This window comes from Solenopsis invicta, chromosome 4 (assembly GCF_016802725.1).
Source record: "Solenopsis invicta isolate M01_SB chromosome 4, UNIL_Sinv_3.0, whole genome shotgun sequence".
Lineage (NCBI taxonomy): Eukaryota > Metazoa > Arthropoda > Insecta > Hymenoptera > Formicidae > Solenopsis > Solenopsis invicta.
In genome coordinates this window covers 5,541,288-5,562,425 of record NC_052667.1, presented here as the reverse complement: position 1 = coordinate 5,562,425, position 21,138 = coordinate 5,541,288, and the positions used below count along the sequence as shown (strand labels likewise).

The following is a 21,138-nucleotide window of genomic DNA, read 5'->3' as shown; positions in this document are numbered from 1 at the left end:
TAAGAAGGAATTGTCAGATCGACAACGAGTCAGAGATGGTAGTATTACTTGCATTATGACCGCTGCCGACAGTACCTTTCGATACTCCGCCGTCGTCGAAGTTTCCCTCGCGCCTAATGGGTTTACCTGGTGATCGCCGGAGTTCCGCAAAACTCGTTAAACTCTATATTTGCTTCGCCGAAGCGCAGCTCGCGAATGGCGGGCGGCGCCGCGATAGATAATATCCTCCCCCTTTCGCTCCCTTCCCCATTCGTCTTTCTCGCGACTGTCGTGATATATAAAATGAAAAGTTAGCAAGTCGACGTTCGATCATTTGTCCGCCTTAATTCCCGAAGACTCCTTTGTTCGTTCCTCGCGCTCCTCGCGGGCTTTTCCGCTCTCGACGATGCCCGCCGTGAGGCTGCGAGCTGCGAGAGTATCGATCTCGCGCGGAAGGGAGCCTCTCGTACACCGCTCTGTTTTTCTTCTCGCGCCGCGGCGTCGGCGGCGGCGGTGGCCGACGTCATGTCCGTCGGTAGATACGGAGAAAGGAGGGCTCAAAGGATATCTCTCGGCGAAGTAACTTGCTGCTTCGCCGCTTAAATGCGCCCCGAGATAATGAGATGACCCATCCGCACGGGGCTATCTGCGCGTCTTACTCCCGACTCTCGTGCTCTCTCGATATCTTCGGCTATATCGACGCTCGTACAAACTCTGACGATCTGCCCTGGAGTTTCTCCGGCTCGCGAGTCCCGCTTGCCAAATCCTCGAAAGGGCATTCAGCCGACGACTCGCGTTTAACGTCTCATTATTCCGACGATTCGCGGAGGTAGGGTTTTAAACTCGCGGAATTTGATACTCTTGGGAGATGTGGCGAACTCCACGCGTGCTTGGAGGTTTAAAAAAAGCTCGACGCTCTCCCTTGCTAATTTTAGACGGGGTCCTCTTTGTACGCGTGACGCAACGCTCGATTCCGGAGCGAAATGCCAGGCGTTTTTACGCTTGTCAAGCATTTCTAAAATCTCCGCGGGTCGATTTTCTCGCATTGTCTGGCGACTAAAATCTCCGCGGGTCGATTTTCTCGCATTGTCTGGCGACTGTCACCGCCAATCTGCCTGTGATTCGTCAGTTTCTCGTTACGTACTTCAAGTAAGAACTGGACGCATATCTTCTCTCCTTGAGCTATTGTGTGCAAACGGATGACTCAGGCTCGACTTGGGACAACTTAGAAATCCGAGGGAGAAAGAGAGAGAGAGAGACACGTTCTTTCTCATTGCTGCTGGAAAGTCGTGTACTGTTACGAAGATTTATAGGTGTCCCGATATTAAATCGCAAATGTAATTTACGATTCCCGCACCTTTCACGGCTGTCTGCAGCTGCTACCTACCACCTATGGAAAAGCACGCCAATGCGAATCGTTCTGTATAAAAATGTAACGTTTAATATCTTTCTGCCTGCATTTGATGCGCCGTGAATAAAAATTCGGTGTGCGCCCCCGGTAATACGCGCCTCCATTTATCTCATTGCGGCCTCAATGAAATATTGCCGCAATTTCAGAAATAACGTAAGTGGCGTTTTATTGATGACAAGGCTTCACTGTAGCGTAGCGTAATATTTAAGAATAATTCTGCACCGCTGCAAATACATAGATAAGACGCCACGTTATCTTTTCGTTCTCATCCTCGGTTTACGCTTTCAGAAGCGTTGTCTCAATAGCAATCTTCATCCTCCTAAGCCGGAGATAAATATAAACATTAGGAAATATCGAGACGCTATTTCTAGCGTTTCACGTTGCGCTTTACGTTTTTGAAAATGAAAATCGCAAAACGCTTTGAATCTTATAGATCCGTTCGATATAAGTGGATTAGTCTTTGAATTCGATTCAATATCGGTTAGTGACCGAATGTAAAGGGATATATTCAAGTCGTCGAATTTGTTTTTTATATATATATATTTTTTTTTCCGCGATCGGAAGGACGTGTGAGAACCGCTGCGTCCATCGAGCACGCATAACAAGATACTCGATATCGATTCTGCGCGCCTGCTGAAAACTGGGGATCGCGTGTGCGAATGAATCTAATTTCCATTCCATGGACGCGGACATGGCCGACATGAGTGTGTTGTCTTATTACGCCTGTGAATTATCCGTCGTGATAAAGTCCCACGATTAGCAGCCACTTTGGAAAGTCGAAATTTTGACCGTACGTTTCAATTATGCGCCAATTTGCACGTTCATTTCGTAATTTAGCGTCTGAATTAAATTTTGCAAGCTGCTTCGCGCGCTAACGACAAATCGTGTTCTCCAATGTTGCAAAATGACGAAAACAAACGTGTGAGAGATAAAGTTAAAAATAAAATAGAGTTTACATTATTATAAGTGGATTATAATTAATGAAATGGAATTCGAAGAGTATTCTAAGCGTAATGTAATTTAGAGTGTTGTACAAATTTTATTAGACTTGTAAGTGCTTTGAAATTTATATATTTAACTTAGTACTTGGACTTGTAATTAACTAGAAACTCTTTTTTTTGTTTTAGGTAAGTACCTTGTCTGCTGATCTACCTACAACGTTCAGTACCGTAAGTTAAAGAAAATATATTGCTACAGTAATATAAATTTTAATACGTTTGGCGAAAAATATTGATGTTCTTTCAAAGAAAACGCTTTTAAAATCCGACTTCAGCCTTTGAAATTATTTCTCGATAGAACTTGCTTTAAATAGATTGGTACGATAGATAGTTTCACGTATAGTACACTGTTATAAATAGGCAATTTAATGTAGTGTAACGGAAGCAAATTTCAAGCAGGTACATTAAAAACATTTAATGTTATCAAAAGTGCATTAAATTTTCTGCACATATCTATACTTTACAGTTATAGATACGTTAAATTTAATGTACCTTAAATTTAATAGTTAACTTAAAAGTGCATTACATTTTAAGACACTTAACAGTGTAGATTATTGTATCTGCACTGAAAAAAATTTTTAACGTTTAAACATTTATTCATTTCCTTGATTAAAAAAAAATATTTTTTTTAAATTTAAAAATAAATTATTTTGTACTAGCTAATATTTGTTTAAATCAAGGAAACGATATTAAAATAAATATATTTACTTGAGCATAAAAAAGTCTTCTTTCAGTGTAGCATTTCAAACGCGTGTTTCGAACTAGATATTTGATATCTAGAATTTGATGAAATAAATATTTGATAAACAAAATACGCGTTAATTTAACGAAAGTCTATTTTCATGCAATAATTGAGTTAACAGTACTATCGGTCGAATAATAAAACAACCCAGCTGTAACATTTATTCTTAAAGATTTTAAGTTTCTCAAATATTAAAATATTAAAATCTTACACCATGAGATGATTCATAAAATATAACGAAAGGAGAAATTGAGAAAAACGATAAGTGACGTTAAAACATTTTTTAATTACACTGTTAACAATGTCATGAAATTTAATGTACTTTTAAATTACACAAGCACATTAAATTTAATGTATCTATAACTGAAAAATATTGTGTACACGTGCATGAAATTTAGTGCCCTTTTAACAATATTAAATATGTTTAATGCACCTGTTTGATACTCGCTTTCGTTATATTACGTTAAATTCAACAGCATTTTTTTAACAGTGTGGTTTAATGCAATTCGATGCAAAAGATTAGAGAAAATATTTATTAAAAAAACAATGATGAACCTGTGTTTATTATAAACGACATTATTTCTTGTCAAAAATACCTGCTTCGAGATTAGTCTTATCTGCATTAGTACGAATTTGTGACGAGTGCATCAGTTCGTTTCAAATTCCTTGAGTTTGAGCCCGAGTGAGAAGTTAACCGTGTTTGTAAGTTTTTGTGCAGTCGTTCGGTAAGAGTCCTGTACAGTGGAAAACGCGGCACGATTTAGGATGGAAATTCGAGAACCGAGCGAGCACACCGCAAATTCGTAGCCAGCGGTCTGGCGCGCTGCTCTGTATACGTCTTTTCGCCCGCGTTTCCAGGTCTGTAGGAATGGCACGCGAATTTCGCGGGTGCTTGCGCGCCGCGATATCAAACGGAAACTACTGCCGAGCCGCACAAAGCCTTCTCTGTATCATCCGGTAATGGGAATGTCAATTGCGCGCACCTACGCCATCTCTCTCTCTCTCTCTCTCTCTCTCTCTCTCTCTCTCTCTCTCTCTTTCTCGACACGTGTTCGTGTGTATGATTTCCGTACGCGGTTTTCTTCTATCCGCAAACCGTTCTCGAGGACTTTGCCCAGGAAATAGAAGTTTGTGCAGCAAAATTCAAAGTCGCTCTAAACCTAGTATCGCCGTTGGTGTCATTGCGTACAATACTCTTCATTCTTCTACCTTATGGAGCTACATATTTTATTAATGCTGATAAATTACTGATATTTGGAAATTTTTTTGAGAAGGATACTAAATAAATTTGATATCTACAGAGAGAACATATTTTATTAATTATTAATCTGTAAAATATAATTTCTTAAAACTTTGACTTGTTACTATTGGGGCTGCTTTCGGAGCCACTTTTCCAATTTTAGCGCTCTAGAATTCTGTAAAACAAATGAAAATAAGAAAAATGTTTACGCACATTCTGGCTCGACGAGTTTAATAAATTTTTAAATTTTTGTCAAAACGTTATAGCATTTTTTTAAAAAAGTTTGATTTTGTTGAAAAATTTTGAATGTTAAGTGTCTATAAAAATTGTTATAATAAAAAATAAAAAAAATATAGCCCGACAAGTTATAGAGAATTGCATTTTACAGAAGTGAAAACTTGTTTTATCAAAAAAGATTGAAAATTGTTAAAGTTATTGCATTGAGACTTTTGAAAAGCATTTCGAGAAAAATGCATTTAAAATTTGAGAAAAGACAATTTATGTGAATAATTGTGTCTTTGGGCCATTTTCCATTTTTTTCCCCATAATGGATACTGTAAAGAACGATTTAAGATTTAACAAAATCGACTTTTGAAAGTTGATAAAGTATGTAATCCATTGATTGGTACAATTGTTCCGATTCGATGTAACAGCATCTGCATATTTGACAAACGTATAGACGTAGTGCCAATATAAAATTGAAAGTAATTAAAACGCGAAGCGCGATGTTAAAAGTAGAATGGCATAAAAAATGCACACGACGATGAGAGGAAAAGATAGAAGTAGAGCATTAAAATTGTGCACGTTGCCGGGCAAATTGTCTCAATTTATTCATCACATTTAAGTTATTAAAATCTATTTTCAATGTAAAATTTTATTAAGAACTGGGTCATCCTATATATCGTCGTATTAAGAATTAAAATTAACCAGATGTGACGAAAGAGGCGATGATGCTGACGAAGGGGTCGGGAGTAAGAATAAAAGTCGTGCTGCAGGAGACGCGTTTCGAACGCTTCGCGAAAGGGTCAAGATTAAATCTTTAAACACGTATTCCATAATGAACGCATCGTCTATTTTCATCGCTTTTTCAGTGTAACTCGACCCAATTAACGATCCGTAACACGGGTAACACACGGTGGTCGAGTTCATGAATCCAGATTCGAAAATATCCTCCCCCTTCCCGCCGTCCCGCCGCCGCCGCGCCGGTGTCGCGTGCAGCAGCCACCGGCCATAATCCGGGCTCGATTGAATATTTAGAGCGGAGTTAATAAATAATTTCACAGGTGACGTGCGCCCGTACGCGATTAAAGGGTGTATCAAGTGTGCACACGATAACGCGGTTCCGTCACCGCGCCGTCGTGTCGCGCGGTCACAAGACCGTGATATTGAAGTTTGCGCTATGGCTCGCTTAATATCAAATAGAAACCCCTTCCGATGTGTTACGCACAAAGATCCGCTCTATTATACATTCTAATAGGAATGTCAATTATTCACTGACGGCATTCCTAGCGTCTGACGGATCAGTGTTAACGCCTCTCTGTTTATCTCATATCCGCTTGTGTAATATCATCAAGAAGGAATTTCCATTAACCGGTAGCAAAATTCCTTAACTTTATTTCGTAAATAAATTGCAATAAATCTCGGTTATTCAGGAGAGAAACGGACGATTTTTTGTTTTATCACGGACTTTTTTTTTTAACACTCTATAGTGTTTTTACACTTTTATATAACAGATTTAACGTTCTTTTCATCATAGCGTAATCACAGAAAATGAATTAGCTTTATTTTTCAATTAGTTTCAATTGGTTTTAATACTTTTAATCTAAATCCCTAATGGTCGTGGGATAAACAGTCACTTTTTCCTGTTACACAACGTCCCGTAATATCCTTGTAGCATCACGTAACCGATGCTCATGACAACAAATACAGAATTAATTGCGCAAGGTGATGCATAATTATTATGGTATATTCCACGTGTTTACTAGTTTCGAAGTTGAATCACAATCGGATTTAATAAACCTGTGCCACGATTATTCGCTAATCTTGTTATCTTAGATATATGAATATTTCATTTGCCACAGTCCCACTGAATACTACTTCAACAGCCCGTCGGGTGTTTGTACCAGCCAAATCTAATTTATCGATTGTTTATTAACGGGTCGTGTTGTATGCACATGAGCTTGATTGACCTCATTATACAAGATAAAATACATCCTGCGCATCCCGAAATATAAGCTAGATATTTCGATTTCGCGCGGAACAATCAAAATGGTAATGTTATTTTGATGTCGCAATATCGCAATTAATGTACAGTTTTTATTAAAACACGGATATGCAATTTACGGTAACAACATTGAGTAACCATGTTACGTGTAAATAATAAAATATATAATATTAAATACGATAAATTATTGAATTATTAAATTATGTTAAACTGATTCTTAGAAAATTGCGACTTCCTGAATAATTAAAATTTATTTTCGATTATCCCCGGAATTATTTTTCGCTTAAAATATGCGCGGCGTTTATTTTGGAATATATTTTAATTATCAATTCGTCGTAATTGTCTTATCTTACTTTTCCGTTTTCCGCATTGGTAACTTGCTTTATGGCCATGTCCCGTGCATGTATGCCGATTAAGACCGATTTGTATTCAAGTGGCGGTAATGGAACAATAACGCTGTTTCGAGATAACCGTACCATTCACATTCCTTAGACTGCTTTTGTCATTATCATCTATTGTCATTACCCCCGATGTTCTCGTACCAGTTCACGATCTCACGTGAGATTCATTATCCAATCCGTCGTCGCAGCTGCACAGTTTCTCCTCCTCCTCCTCCTCCTCCTCTCTCTCTCTCTCTTTCTCTTTATGCTTAGATCTATAATTTTTCACTTCTACCACATTATACCACCGCGTGCAATTTGACGCTCTCATAATTAGAAAATATATAGACGCGCATTATTGCGATAAACTAGGGTACTGTTGCAGGGTGTTTATTACCGGGAAAAATCTGAGAAACCTTAACTTTTCAGGAAACTAAATTCCATTTTTTTTACGAAATGATTTATTTTATTTTATTTTATTTTATTTTATTTTATTTTTTTTTTTAATTAAAGTAAAACTGATCGACAGTAAATATGGCACATTCACGTGTGACTAGCGAGTTTTTATAAAATATTAGTGACAATAGAAGATAACATATCTAAATTGACGTTTAATTGTCATTCGAATTCTGTACTTTCGGTCAACTGAAATCCATGTTACGGACAGATCGATGCCGTTTAAGGGTCATATTATTTCTTTTTTCTTTCTCAAATTTAATATTTAAACTTCAAATGGCTTTCTTTTGTGATTAAAAAACATTAAAAATTATAATGAAATAAATTAATTTCAAAGCTGCGTAAAAAAGTTCTCGAATCGTATCAGGAATTTGAAATAAAATCTCTAGAAAATCCAGAAATTCTTTCACAAATTGAGTAAACTTTCCCTCTTATTTCGACAGTTCTATTAAGTGTTACATTTTTTTCTAAAAAATATTAAAACTTAATGGCAGCTTCATGGCGATATACGTTATGTAAATTTCCGTAAATATTGTTTTTAATTTCTTTGTAGTAAGTAGTTAGCGTGACATTTGCCGCAATGTTATAGTCGCAAATTAAAATTTTTTTTAATCCGCTCTTGAATTCGGTTCTTTATTGCCAGACCTTTGGTACACGAAATCTGACCTGCGATCCTTGCACGGTATCCCAGGTAATATCGTGACCCTAGAATTAAGTCGTTCTTCACGAAGAAACCCGTTCATCAGAGCAACTCCCTTCGGCTCGGGTTGTGAGAAAACATGGGATCTTGCGTGCCGGTGAAGTCGGCCCAGAAATTCCTGCGCGATGAATTCGACGAATACATTATGTTCATGATAATACCTTAAATTTTATTGCGTTCGAGGTATATATATACATTTCTTTCCAAATCCCTCTGTAATTTATTTTTTTGATGTGGAAATATCCCCTTTCAAAAGCAGAAGGAATTATTTTCTTTTTTACACTATACTTTCTTTATACTTGGAAGAATCATTTGATACGCGTTTGTTAAATTTATCAAATTAGTACAGTATTAATCTTTAACAGCGCTTTTAAGAAGACGATTCTTCAAACGTTTATATCTCGTAAAATGAGCCATGGCACATAATATTTTTTTTATTATTCTAAAATTTATTAATATATTATAGATTGCTATGAAAAAGATGAAGCATACGTACGTAATATATTCCAGAAAATTAATAGGTGACAAGCGACTGAAGGCTGCAGTTGCGCGCAATGCAAAGTTATCGTGATACTGATGATTCGAAAGTTTTCTTCGCGTGAAAGAACATATTAATATTTTATGATTAGATCTAATGATTAATTTTCTCCTTCGCAACTGAACGAATATTTGCTTGCTAATATTATCAATATTTAATAAATAATATTATTGCTGGTATATTTTTTTAATTTTCGGACGCGATTTTAATAAATATATAATAAAAAATCAATGAATTGTTAAAATGCAACTTAAATCTGAGGATGAATTAATACTGATTTAGCAAAAATATTTAAAATAAAATAATAATGTATTAATTACGGATGTGCACGTTAACATTAACGTTGAATTGAATTATTCTATCTTTGAATCATATTAATGTCAATTTTAATAGAATCTTGTTAATCATTGCATTTCATGCGTTGCAACAGGATACTTTACCCATCGCATGAAACATTAATCAGATTTGAAAATATTGACACGGGCACGCGATCAAAGTGCAAGATCGTGGAATGTGCATCACGTTATGTCATATCCGCGAGATAATCCTCCTTCTATTTTGCGCGCTGCGGGGTATTTCCTTCAACGGCGCGAAACGCACGTAACACGCTAAAAGCAAAGGAAAGCCGTGAGACAGATCCGTAAACGAGCTTTCTCTTTCTCCGTCTCTCTCTCTCGTTTTCCCATTTTCCTTTTGACCTCCGGCGTATTTTCCTCCCACCGCCGCCTGTTCTGCTAGAGGAGAACTGGACAAAAATAAGTCATTCTTTTATCGCTTTACGAGGCGAAGCCTCGGGACGATAAACCCAGACCTTTCTCGGCATTATGGAGGGGTTCCACGTGTAACCATAAATTTTTATAAGTCTAGTTAAACTCGATTGTTAAGCGTCTTATTCGGGTTTTTTGGTAATCTAAAGGACCATTCTTCGTTCGCTCCAAATATAATTGTTACTTTCTTTTTTTTTTAACCCAAGAATTCGCCAACAAACGAGTCTCTAAATACAGATCCATGTTAATCTGTATTATTGACGCTAGTATAAATTTTTTATTTCCTTAGAAATTGTGGTATGAGATATTTATATGTCACTTATATAATTCCAAAAAGATGTAGACACTATTTATTCATACAGGGAAGAGTTGCTGTGTACCAATTGCCTCGTGCCTTACCGATATTTTATATTTTTATTTAATATAAGCAACATTAACGACAAAAAATAAAATAAGAAATGTCATGTTGCAGGTAATTTTTAGAAATTATATCTCTTGTTTTGTGCGTGTTAACGGCACAATAAAAATATTAATTGCAAATTTATTTTAAACTAGTTTTATTTCGACATTTTTATCTTTTTATAATTGTTATTAATTGTTAAATATTTGATCTTTTTTTAAAACAAACGTTTAATAAAATATTATTTAATATGATTATATTTTTAATTATTTTATTTCCTAAATTTGATACTTTCAAAGATGATTCAATTTAGAAGACTCGCAGGCAATTGATCATGCTTTTTACAGCAGGCAAGCCTATAATAAATTGTTATTGGTAAAAATATTGTAAGCATTGTAGTTTCGAGCATCTGAAACATCAATTACAATTTCCAACGTTGATTTGTTTATAAATCAGTGTAGAAAATATAATAAAAAATCACCTAAGTACACACATTTTGCACTTCTCCCCTGTGACAGGTGACAATTGAAATATTGCTCGTCTATTATTTTCCGAAATTGTGAGCGAAGTGCGCGCGGTTTTTCAATCGGTCGTATGAAATGTGAACCGTGGGATCGGGCACGCGATGTTGAATTTACGTCCGAGTGTAGATCTGAAAATTGTTTAAGAACGACACATAAAATTGCGACTAGGCTTCTAAACGAAAGAACCTGTCGACGAATGAAGAAACCTGCGCGTTACCGTTGTATCGAGAAAGAAAGTCGCTCGGTCACTTATACGGTACTTCGCGTACGCCTTCTTCTTTTTACTTCCTCGCTCTTTCTTTTTCCCCGGATCAGAACCGGACGACTCCGTATTTCTTACGACGCAGCACCGCATCTGCGGGCCTGCGAAACCAGTCGGTCGGGATCTCGTGCGAGAGGAAGGGCATCGAGAGGCCGATAGAGAGAGATAAGAAGGGTGAGAGGAAGGAGGGAACGAGGGAAATCGAAGTGCAATGTGTATAGGAGAGCCGGCGTCGTCCTTCGATTCTTCCAGTCGATTTTGTCCATCTGACAATGGAGCGTAGGAGGAAACGCGTCTGCCCGCGTTTAAATTGTGTTTCTGACAATGATTGAAAAGGCAGATTTTCGACACAATCGAGACGTTTGAGTGTTGCAGCGTGAATCACCCGGAAATAAATGCCCTTATATTATTTTGATGTCTTCGTACGTTAACGTTCTTCCAACATTCTTTCTCCTTTGAACGAACGGAACAATGACTTAATTTTTATTTCTACTCTCTAACCTCTTTGGAGTAGAATTTCACTCTGAAGAGTGAAAAATCTGTCTCTAAAAGAGTGAAATTCCGCTCCGAAGAATTTAGAGACTACGAGATTCAAATTTGACGAACGAAAAGCTTTGCTGGTAGTGTTCGGTATTTCAAATATTCATAGACAAATATTCAAATATTCACATTAAATAAAGGTAGAGAGACGAGAGAATACTTTTTGTTCTATATGAATAGATTAATTATTTGACGGGTGTCAAGACTTCATTGATAAAACCATTGTTTTCCTGTGCGACTCTGCCAACTCTTCGCGACTTCACACTTGCACTAACCTTTGTTTTCTATACCCAATGTACGTATAACATGTGAAGCGCAGCCAAAAATGAAATTGGAAATCGACTGTCTGCCGAATATTAATGTGTCACGTCAGAGTGATAAGAAAGTTATGGCTAAATGCCAAAGAGCAGTGCTGCTGCAGCTTCCCTTGTCAATAACAAAACGTGAACAATGTCTGCTATTATTGTCTATAGTAAGATCTAGGAAAAAAAAATTGTTTCTAAGATCCTCCATTTTTCTTCATCGAAAGAGAAAATATCCAAATTAATATATGCTTTCAATGTTCGATTTAAAAATTTAGTAATTTTATTTTATTTTACTTTATTTTTTTCGGAAGATTATTTTTATCGCGAATGACGTTAACCGAGAAGATTACGCTGACGGTCTCGTAACGCCACGAGGAAGAAAGTATCTAAGATACCGAACGCACTGACGTCAGTTCGAAAACTCGGCGGATACCGAATAAAGAGAGGTACATCGAGTGCAAGGGAGAAATTTATTCGGGAAACCTGCAAACGTATTTCTTTCTCGACCTTTCGACGACTCGGTCCACGGGCGCGGCGGCGTCGCAAATAATCGGAGTGGAAAGACGATAAACGAGCTCTGGGAAAAATATATTTTTCGCTGGAACGGCTTCCACGGACAGTTCTCCAGGATGAGTTGAAAATAGCTCGCGCCTCGACGAGGCACGAAATTCTGCTGCTCTCTCTCCTGGTGGACGGACAAGCCGCCGCTTGTTTCTCAAGCAGATCCGAACGTTCGACGACTTTGGAAGTTCGCCAAATTGGGTTTCCCGAACGAACTACGAGGCGAGAAGGAGACGGACCGACCGATCGACCGACCAGCCGGCCAACTGACGGACACGCGCGATATTCCGCCTGTAGGTCATTTAGATCGTGATAATTAAGGTTATCGTTAACGCCGTCTTGCTCTCACTCTTTTACACTCCATTCGCTCGGCTTTTCTGTCGGCGTCTGCTGCGCAATAAGTATCGAGAGGCAGCATTCTAACAATTAACACGGATGGAGGAAAGTAGAAAATTCAAGCTTGCAATTGCGATCCTACGATCGTCGATTTTAGATTAAACTTGATTATCGCGCGAACGCAACTTAATATTTCTTCATCAGTAGCGTGCGCCTGAACTTCATCGGGCCGGAACATTCGACCATGAAAATGACTAATAATTTCTTCGATCATTCGGTTGCATGATCGAGATCATGTTGCCCGAGATTGCTTTTTGAATTCAATTATGCGAATTAATGCGATTTTCCACGCTTGGGAGAGAATCGAGGTTCGGCGTGTGCGCCGTTAGACTGACGACTCGATCGAAGTTCGGTCGCGCGTTCGGTGGACTTTAATCTGACCCCCATACGCGACTAGGACGGGAACATGTGGCCCGTAGCTTAAACCTCGGACCAAAATCGGCAGCTGCGCGCGTTTGTCTTTCCGAAGACCGTCTCACGGAGACCGTCGCGTCGCTCGCGCGGGGACGCGTTGACTCGTTTTTGCGTTCCCCTCGCTGACGTCGCTACGTAACATCTGGCAGCGACGTGTACCAATTTCAAACTTTCCCTCGTCCACCCCTGCTAGCCCGAACGATTGTTTTCAGACGACATAGGGTGCTTATGGCAGCGCGTATCAAATATTTGGCGCGGTAATTTAGGACCAGGGCAATTCGCGTATAAAACTGCCATTGAAATCCCGTTTTCCAGGTACGAAAAGGATTTTTTAACGGCATTTGGCAGTCAAATATAGTTAAATAGTTGCGCGTTCGTTCAGCAGTTTCGTTCCGTCGAAACAATATTACTGGACATTATTGGAAATTGCACGAAATGATGGGAAATTCGAATGCAACAATCCAATACTTCGTACGTATTCTTGATTTAATTATTAACGCCTCGCCGATTCAGGTAGAAAGAACAAATGATCAATATACAGCTGTATAAAAGTCAATTTTCAATAATCGCTGCGCGTTATCAGATTATTTCGTCGTTAAGAAAATCGATTGACAAGATTGATGCGCGGTATGGTAATTTTCTATGAAAAATACATAGTCATCTAGTCATCCGAGCAAATTATTACGTGGGGGTTTGTTGTAGCTGATTCACTCCGGCGCGAGATAAAATCGTGGGCAGCGATGGGGGTTGGGGAGGGAGGAGGAGGAGACAGAAGTTGTCATGTCGTTTCACCTAATTTCCCAGCGTCGATTAAAAATCATGCGAGGCGGCTGTTATTTAAGGGGAGAACATTTTATCGCGACACACCCCGCATCGGGTTAATTTGTACAACCGATACTCGCCGCCCTCTTTTTTTTTCCCGCGTGTCGATACGCCACGTGCACGCCATAAGCTTCACCTTGTTAAGGCGAGCGCGCGACGATTCTCCGAGATGACTGATCGGAAGCCTCGCACCATTGATGAATTATTCAGACTGTTGCGAAGAAGCTAGGCGAGTGAGACGCATAAGTAGTGAGGAGAAGAGACAAACTGTGCATTTTTAGACTCGACAACACGGTCGTAGCGCAGTCAAAGCATGTAGACAAAATATGTTTTCGAGAACTGAAAGCTAGTCATATGGAGCACGCGTCGCGTAGCGTTATTACGTACAGCGTGTTCATGTTTAACTAAATTCGTCGCTCTGCATTTATCATGGGTAAAACAGGTTCGTCGAAGTTAACGGATTGTGCAAGGAGCAAGGAGTCCATTATCCCTTCCATAACCGCAAGTCCTTTCCACTTTGTCGCGTCTATTGTTGACCGCATGCAAATGGATGAAACTTTGGTCTTCCTCCCGCCGCTTCCGTTTCGCCCGACTGTACGGCAAAAGGGCCCGCTGGATCGTGTCAAAAACTGACGTGTCTGAGTTAGGGATTATCACAGGGATTTATAAACTGAGAGCAACTCGACGAGGAATATCAAATTTATCTGTAGTTGCCTAACGAGCAATCATTGTCGTCGAGTTTGCGCATGCGAGGGAGGACGGGAATGTGAGATAGCTATTAGTATTTCCCATTCATAAAGTCAGGTGTTTAATTTTACGTTCATTACGCTTCAGATTCTATTTTCGTCTTGCAGAAATGCGATCTCCTATCACGCATTTGCAATTTTTCAACCTTACTCAAAAAGAAAATCTCGATAGGTATCTCGGATTTCTACTCTACCGCGTGTCGCTGTATTGCTTTCTCCTCTGTAATGCGCATGTAAATGCGAGACGTGCGATACATGCCGCGGTATGAAAGCGCGAATAGATTAAATATAGATAGCGCTTTGCCGAACGAATCTTCTTACTGAGAAAACATTCTTTATAAATGACGAGTTGTATTAGCGCAGAGAGCGTGAAAGATGCGTAATTATATATTTATGAGCGTACGATGACATAATCACTGCAGTTTACTTGGATCGTTTCGCTTTCGAGTCGTCCGATGTTGTGGCAGATCCTGGACTGCGTCTCTTCCTCGTGACGCCTTTCTAGGCTACTGCTGATGCCGCCTCTATATCTTTCCGAGAAACAAATAGGTCTAATTCGTACACGTCTGTCGTCGCGTGATGCACAGAGTGGACTCTATCCGAGAGAAACTCGCCTGTAACTTTTAGTTGTAGAGTTTTTGCAGGCTGAACGATCTCTCGAACGAGCGTGCTTTCCCATGTGAAATGTAGGACGGAGTCAAGAAAATTATTTCATTTAACCGATTAATAACGGTGCTTGTCTTTATGTGTATAAAATGGAAAGAAGCGGAAATGTGTTATGGAATTCGCTTTTAAATATTATGAAACAAGTAACAAAATATTGCAATTAAATAAGATTTAGTAGTGAGAGAAAATATTTAGTTCGATACGTTCAATTACATATTGAGTTGGCTTAGTTAATTCTTCATTAAAACGTTTGAATGAATGAACGGTATTTTTTTTGTGCAACTAAATAATTGTTAAATCAACCCAATGTTTAGTCGATCTTACACAGAAAAAAAATTATCTAAACTCAATGGTCATATTCTCATATATGTATAAACGAGAATATAAAATCTTTCTGATTAAATTTGATAATCTCAAACAGATATAACTTGTTTATTGAAGAATATTTTGTTTCCTCATGTCATATATTTATTTAAGATTATTAAATTCTTTCGAGGAGATTTTACACTCTTGCTCATACATGAGAATATTGATTTTATGATCACTAATTTGTTTTTCCGTGCATCGTACTAAATATTTTAGTTTTTCGATAAATTCATTTGCTACAGCGTAGATTTATTTACATTATATTTACATAACGTAATCGTTATTATTTTTCACTCGAGCTTCGAAAAAGATTAAAACACATTTAGTCGTTTATTATCCACTGCGATTTATCTATTACTTCACCTCGTTGAATATGATACTACTATTATATTTAACTGTGAAAGGTATCAAGCTTAACGCTGAAGTATTGAACGCGCTCGCTCGCTCATCTTTCAGTTAGCTGGACCGTGGTTCGACATATACGGGTAGCTTCTCAAGGCCATCAGTGAAGCTAATTGAGTGTAACGACATTGTCATAAACTCAGACTAGCCCTGTAGCCTTTCAATGAGGCCACTCCGTCATTCCTCTATGCAGCGGGAAACTTAAACGCGGTCCATTTTCTCCTCACCATCCATCCAGAATTCATTCTTATCATCTTAATCTGTGTTTGGAAGTAGATTTTAATTTAATGCTTTTTTTCCATCGATTCATCTTAATTTTGTATTTAGATGGATGAACATTATTAACTATTTTTATTTTTTCATGTATGACGGGTCTCCATTTTCTCAAAAAATCGTCGTCGTATTAAAAAAAAAATTATTCTGTTTCAAAATTAAAGAGAATTCAGCATGATAATGAGATTTGTACGTCTTCTACATTTCTTGCCCGAACACTGTCGCGAGTTATCTTTGACTGAGGTCGTGCCGCGGAATTATCTTCAATTAAACGCGAGATTCCGACAAGCGACGTCGCTCCACGCCCGCCACCGCTGTCGCGTACAAAGAGTCGCGTGTGAACGGCGGCTTAAACCACGCTGCTGGCGATCCGGAGCGTTGATGATTTTTGATTGGCCGGAAGTGACGTCACGACACGCGTCGCAACTCGCATTAATCCTCGACGCTGCGTCTCCGTCGACGAGCTACTCTTCGCTTCTCTACGCGCGTTCTTCCTGCGCTCCTTCTTCATTTTCATCGTCGTCGTCGTCGTCGTCGTCATTCCTGCATTCTCACACTCGACGACAAGCTCTACGCAATTGTCCATCGTGTCGATGACGCTCGCGAACGATAAAACTCGCGGTATCGTGCGCTTGTTGTTCAGAGCCACGCGTCGATTAAGCTAATTGCGCGTTAAGCGATCGCGCCGAATAGTGGATTGCACTATTCGAAATCGCAAGCTTGCGAATATGTGTGCAAGATTTGATAAATGAGAGAAAAATTTCTTTGATTCCAAAAATATTTGTGTGAATCAAAGAAATTTGTGCATTGCTGTACAATTAAAGAAAAGTTTCTTTGATTTGAAGAAATGATTTGGTTGTGCATCTCAAATCTTTTTTTTTAATGAAAGAATTATGTTTTTAAAATTAGAAGAATTTTGTCAATACTTTTTTCAAATTTTAAAAAATTATATTAAACAAATTATTTATTTTTGAAAAAGGGCTAATAACGTCAGTTCTCGAGATCAAATAAATTTTTACTCTCCTCAATGTATTTTTACTTCAACTTAAAAAAAACATGCTAAAGAAACAATTTCATCAATTTAAACGTAACTTTTCTCTGGACGTAGATGAGATAATTGAACGATTAAGTAATTCAGAATGACGGAATATTATTACGAATTACTGAAAGTCATGAAGACGTCCTAATATTAACGCATAAAAATAATTGCAGGTCATACACAGTTATCATACACCTATCATATTTATTAATCATGTATTTTAATTATTGTGCGTTGACGTCTAGATAAATTAAGGCTAAAAAGTAATATTTCTCTCATTTTTTTGAAATATTTGTTCAATGAAATGTTACGAAGCTTTTGCTAATATTAGAAGTATTTATGCGTGATTTATGTCTCAAAAATATTAAGCTGCTAGTAAAATCTTATAATACCTCGATAAACGTCTCTCAAAGGAACTTTCCTTTAGCAAGATTCAATATTAAAATTTATTATCAGGATATACACGCTCAACATGAAATACGACCGTGCTTTATCTCTCAATGTTTTTAAATGTTTACCAAGGAGACAAGTGTAATTTTGCCAGAGAACGCCTTTCTAACGATCGGTATACATCTCGCGAAAGAGGCGCGCACACAGACATTTGCTTCGCACACACGTGCTGCTGGTCAGACAGTTTATAAATTACGACGGCAGGAAATTCGGCTCTCGTGTCATGGCCCTGTAAACTGCCGACTGATTTTACGTCTCTTTCATCGTGCGTTTTACACCCGCGCCGATCGTTACCCGGGCGAAGCGGCCGCGTTTTGCTTACCGCACGAATAGGAATGTATTATTTGCCCCGGTGCCGTAAACCTGCTATCGATAGTTCGTACTACCTCGGAAACGACGGGATTCGTAAGCGATGTAATCCTTGCATCCGATAACGGGTGTCACGTGAATGGCATGTAACAAGGAAATTCCAAACATGGAAGCTAAGAGATAAGATTAGCTTATCGTGATCTTTACGAGAAAATCTACAGCAAATAGGCTCCATCAATTTTGACCGAATAGCAGACATTTCTTTCAGCGTATCTCGGGGTTATCTTTCACGTTGAACTGTATATCCGCTATAAATTTTCCTGCGACAATATGTATGCATGTGCGTATATTAATAATCGAATATACAATACACTGAGAGAATAATTTGATTAAATGAAAAAAAGAATATAACAATTTTTCTTATAACAATACAAGCATTCGTGTGTTCTGTTTCAGTAAAAATATTTACTTTTAGTATGTAACTACGTAGTTTTATACTTTTTACGTTTAAATAATGATTTTACAAATAAGCTAATAATACTATTAAATTCAATTGAATTGTTTTCTCAGATTAAAAAAAATCTGATTACCTTGAATATAAAAATAGTCCAACAATAAATATTTTCTAGAGCTGTAAGAAAAAATTACTCGAACAAAAATTATTTCTTTGTTTCATTTATATAAATATTTCTATTAAGAAATTTTTAACTCGACTGCAAATAAATAAGCTGTTGGGATCAGCGTGTAAATAATTTTTTTTTGTTGTAAGATATTTTTCCTCTCAGTGGATATATATAGATGACCTGAGAAATCCCGGTAGGGTTTTGCTAACGTGAGCTACCGCTGAACGAAATGCGATCTGGACCGGTGGGGTTTGATAATTTTTGGAGGTGAGGGTCGCGATGCGACGGTAGGTTAGTACGAATCGACCGGCAGCAGCACTGGTCGGAGCCCAGGGCTTCGTAACCCCTCCCCCCCCCCATCGGCTGCGATCTCTCGAGCATGGGCCTTTGTGTGCCGGGGATGGCACCGCGCCAAAATCCGTTCGCGATCCCCTCGTTCCGGAGGCGTCTACTAACGGTCCTGCGAAAACGAGCCCGAGCCCAGCTCGTCGGCTTGGCACGTACCGTTTATCGTTCGCCTAGAAAATGCGCCGAGTACCGTCGCCTTCCCCGCGGCGAGACCACGTCGAAAAAGGGTTCCGAGGTACGCAAGGGCGGTACCCTTCGATCGAAATTTTTTGTTGCAGGGGGTCGCTAAAGTAGAATTTTCCTTCTCCGAGAGACCTTCTCTATAAAAAAAAAAGTTGTAAAATTTTTAAAAGCTGCCATGATTTTGTTGGAAATTATTAATATAAAAGGTTAATAAACTAGGACATAGATTTGAAAAAAATTTCAACGCAGTATTAAAGCTCTTAATAATGCAAAAATTAAATTAAAGAAAACTTTCTCGCTACTTGCTATTGTTCTCGAGGAAGTGGAATTCATTATACAAGCTAATTGCTGATGTAACAAAGCATATTTAGCAAGTGCCGAGAGACATCGAGTCGGAGAATAAACAAAAATAATAATAATAATAATACGCAATACGTTTCAGTCTCGCTTAAGATTCTCTTTAATGCAAACAATATTATTGATGATTCCACCGTGTATTGACAAACTTCGCTTCTTAATAAGTGAACTCGCTCTATCATTCCGCAAAATCAGATTGGTGGTGTTCGTTAGGTCTTTGCGTGAAAAGATAAAAAATTGTTTTCCTCCATCAGGATCCACTAATAAATAAAATAAATCCGCGGCTAAATAAATGTTGCCGTCAGCAAATTATCAAAGTATTAGGAAAGAGTATAGATAAATGCAAATTCAATGTAAACTGAAAACGAATAATACACGTTGTCTAAACGTAAAAAGCGATGTCTAAAACTCTTGCATTCAATATTACATTTTGCAGAATTTTAACTCTGTTCGTGTACAGTGAATTGGAAGGCGTTATTACTTTCACGCAAAGCGACGTGATCGATTTTGATTAGAATCGATAATTGTAGTACTTTTCGTCTTATCAGAGCGAAGTAGCTTAGTCTTCCAAATATCGTACTCAATTTATTCGTACTCAATTTATACGAATGGTACGATCGTACGGAGGTATTGAAATTTCTCTCCGTGTGGAGAGACAGCGCTATCGGAGGTATTGAAACTTCCCTCCGACGCTTCAGCGCGTTGTAGGATCTTGATATGCTATCAGTGCCGTTCTCTGGAAGAGGAAGAAGCGAATAGCGCGAAGTAGTTGCCGCGACGTAATTTAGATTCCGCCGTGCAAACCAGTAGGATTTTATTGTTTTACCCATCGTTCAGAAGCGGAAGAGCGACGGTATCGGACCTCAGAAACGTCGGCCGTTACAAAGCAACGAGTAGTCTCCGCCTTCCAAGATGCCGCTTATCGCACGGGGATCTAAAAAAGAAAAAATAAATAAATAAGGGAACTCGCTATTTCTGGAAAGAATACCGCGCAATTTGTCCAATATGTCAGTCCTTCATAAGAGAGATCAATATTTTCTCGTTGTATCGAGATCTTCGATACGACGGACGTGACACCGTCAATGCGGAATCTATTCGCGAATCGAATTTAGGTTCTTCGGAAATACGCGCTTCTGTCACTCACGATCGGGCTCTCGCATGTGGCCGGACGTGTCCAAAATTAGATCAGGATCGTCAGGGGAACGGAATTCTTTGCCGACCGAATTTTCTCACCCTTTTTTGGAACATGTCGGTGACATCGTTGTTTTAACGGGATAAAAAAAGAAGAAAGGAAAAAAAAATCACCGTTACGCGCCGTCCCGTTAATAACCGTGCGGTAATAATAGTTTAACTGCGCAGAAATTTAATATGTCTCCTACGTGCAGCTAACTTATCTTACTTTTAAAATGAAAAACCGTTTCATCAAAAGAATTTTAAAATTGTAATAAGAAACTCCTGGCTCTTTTAGTTCATGAAAGAATGCAGAGTGATAATTTAAAGTTGTCCGCGGAGCTTAATAATTATCTACTCTCTTCCGTTATGAGGAACTTGATACGAACGTAAACGTTACGTTTTTGCTGATTATGAATGTGCAATGTCATTTCAGAAGCTAAATTTTTTTTTCCTTCCCGCGAAAAACGCTAACCGTAACTTATATAGCTGTAACTTTGTTATCGTATAAAATTGCTTTCGCGCGATGACGCAAATGCTTATGCAT

General features: G+C 38.4%; 1 protein-coding gene across 6 annotated transcripts in view; it reads left to right on the top strand.

Annotated features, from left to right (window-relative positions):
* LOC105195558 (RNA binding protein fox-1 homolog 2) overlaps positions 1 to 21,138 on the top strand; it is a 339,314-nt gene that overhangs the window by 190,989 nt on the left and 127,187 nt on the right. For 2 of the 6 annotated variants that reach the window (XR_005574600.1, XM_026134731.2), the window contains one exon: positions 2,518 to 2,559. The exons of the other annotated variants lie outside the window; for them this stretch is intronic. Coding sequence is in view for 1 of the 2 variants with exons in the window: in XM_026134731.2 (XP_025990516.1) it covers positions 2,518 to 2,559 (42 nt within the window). In the remaining variant the exon portion in view is untranslated. The remainder of the gene's footprint in view (positions 1 to 2,517; positions 2,560 to 21,138) is intronic. 6 annotated transcript variants of the gene reach the window in all.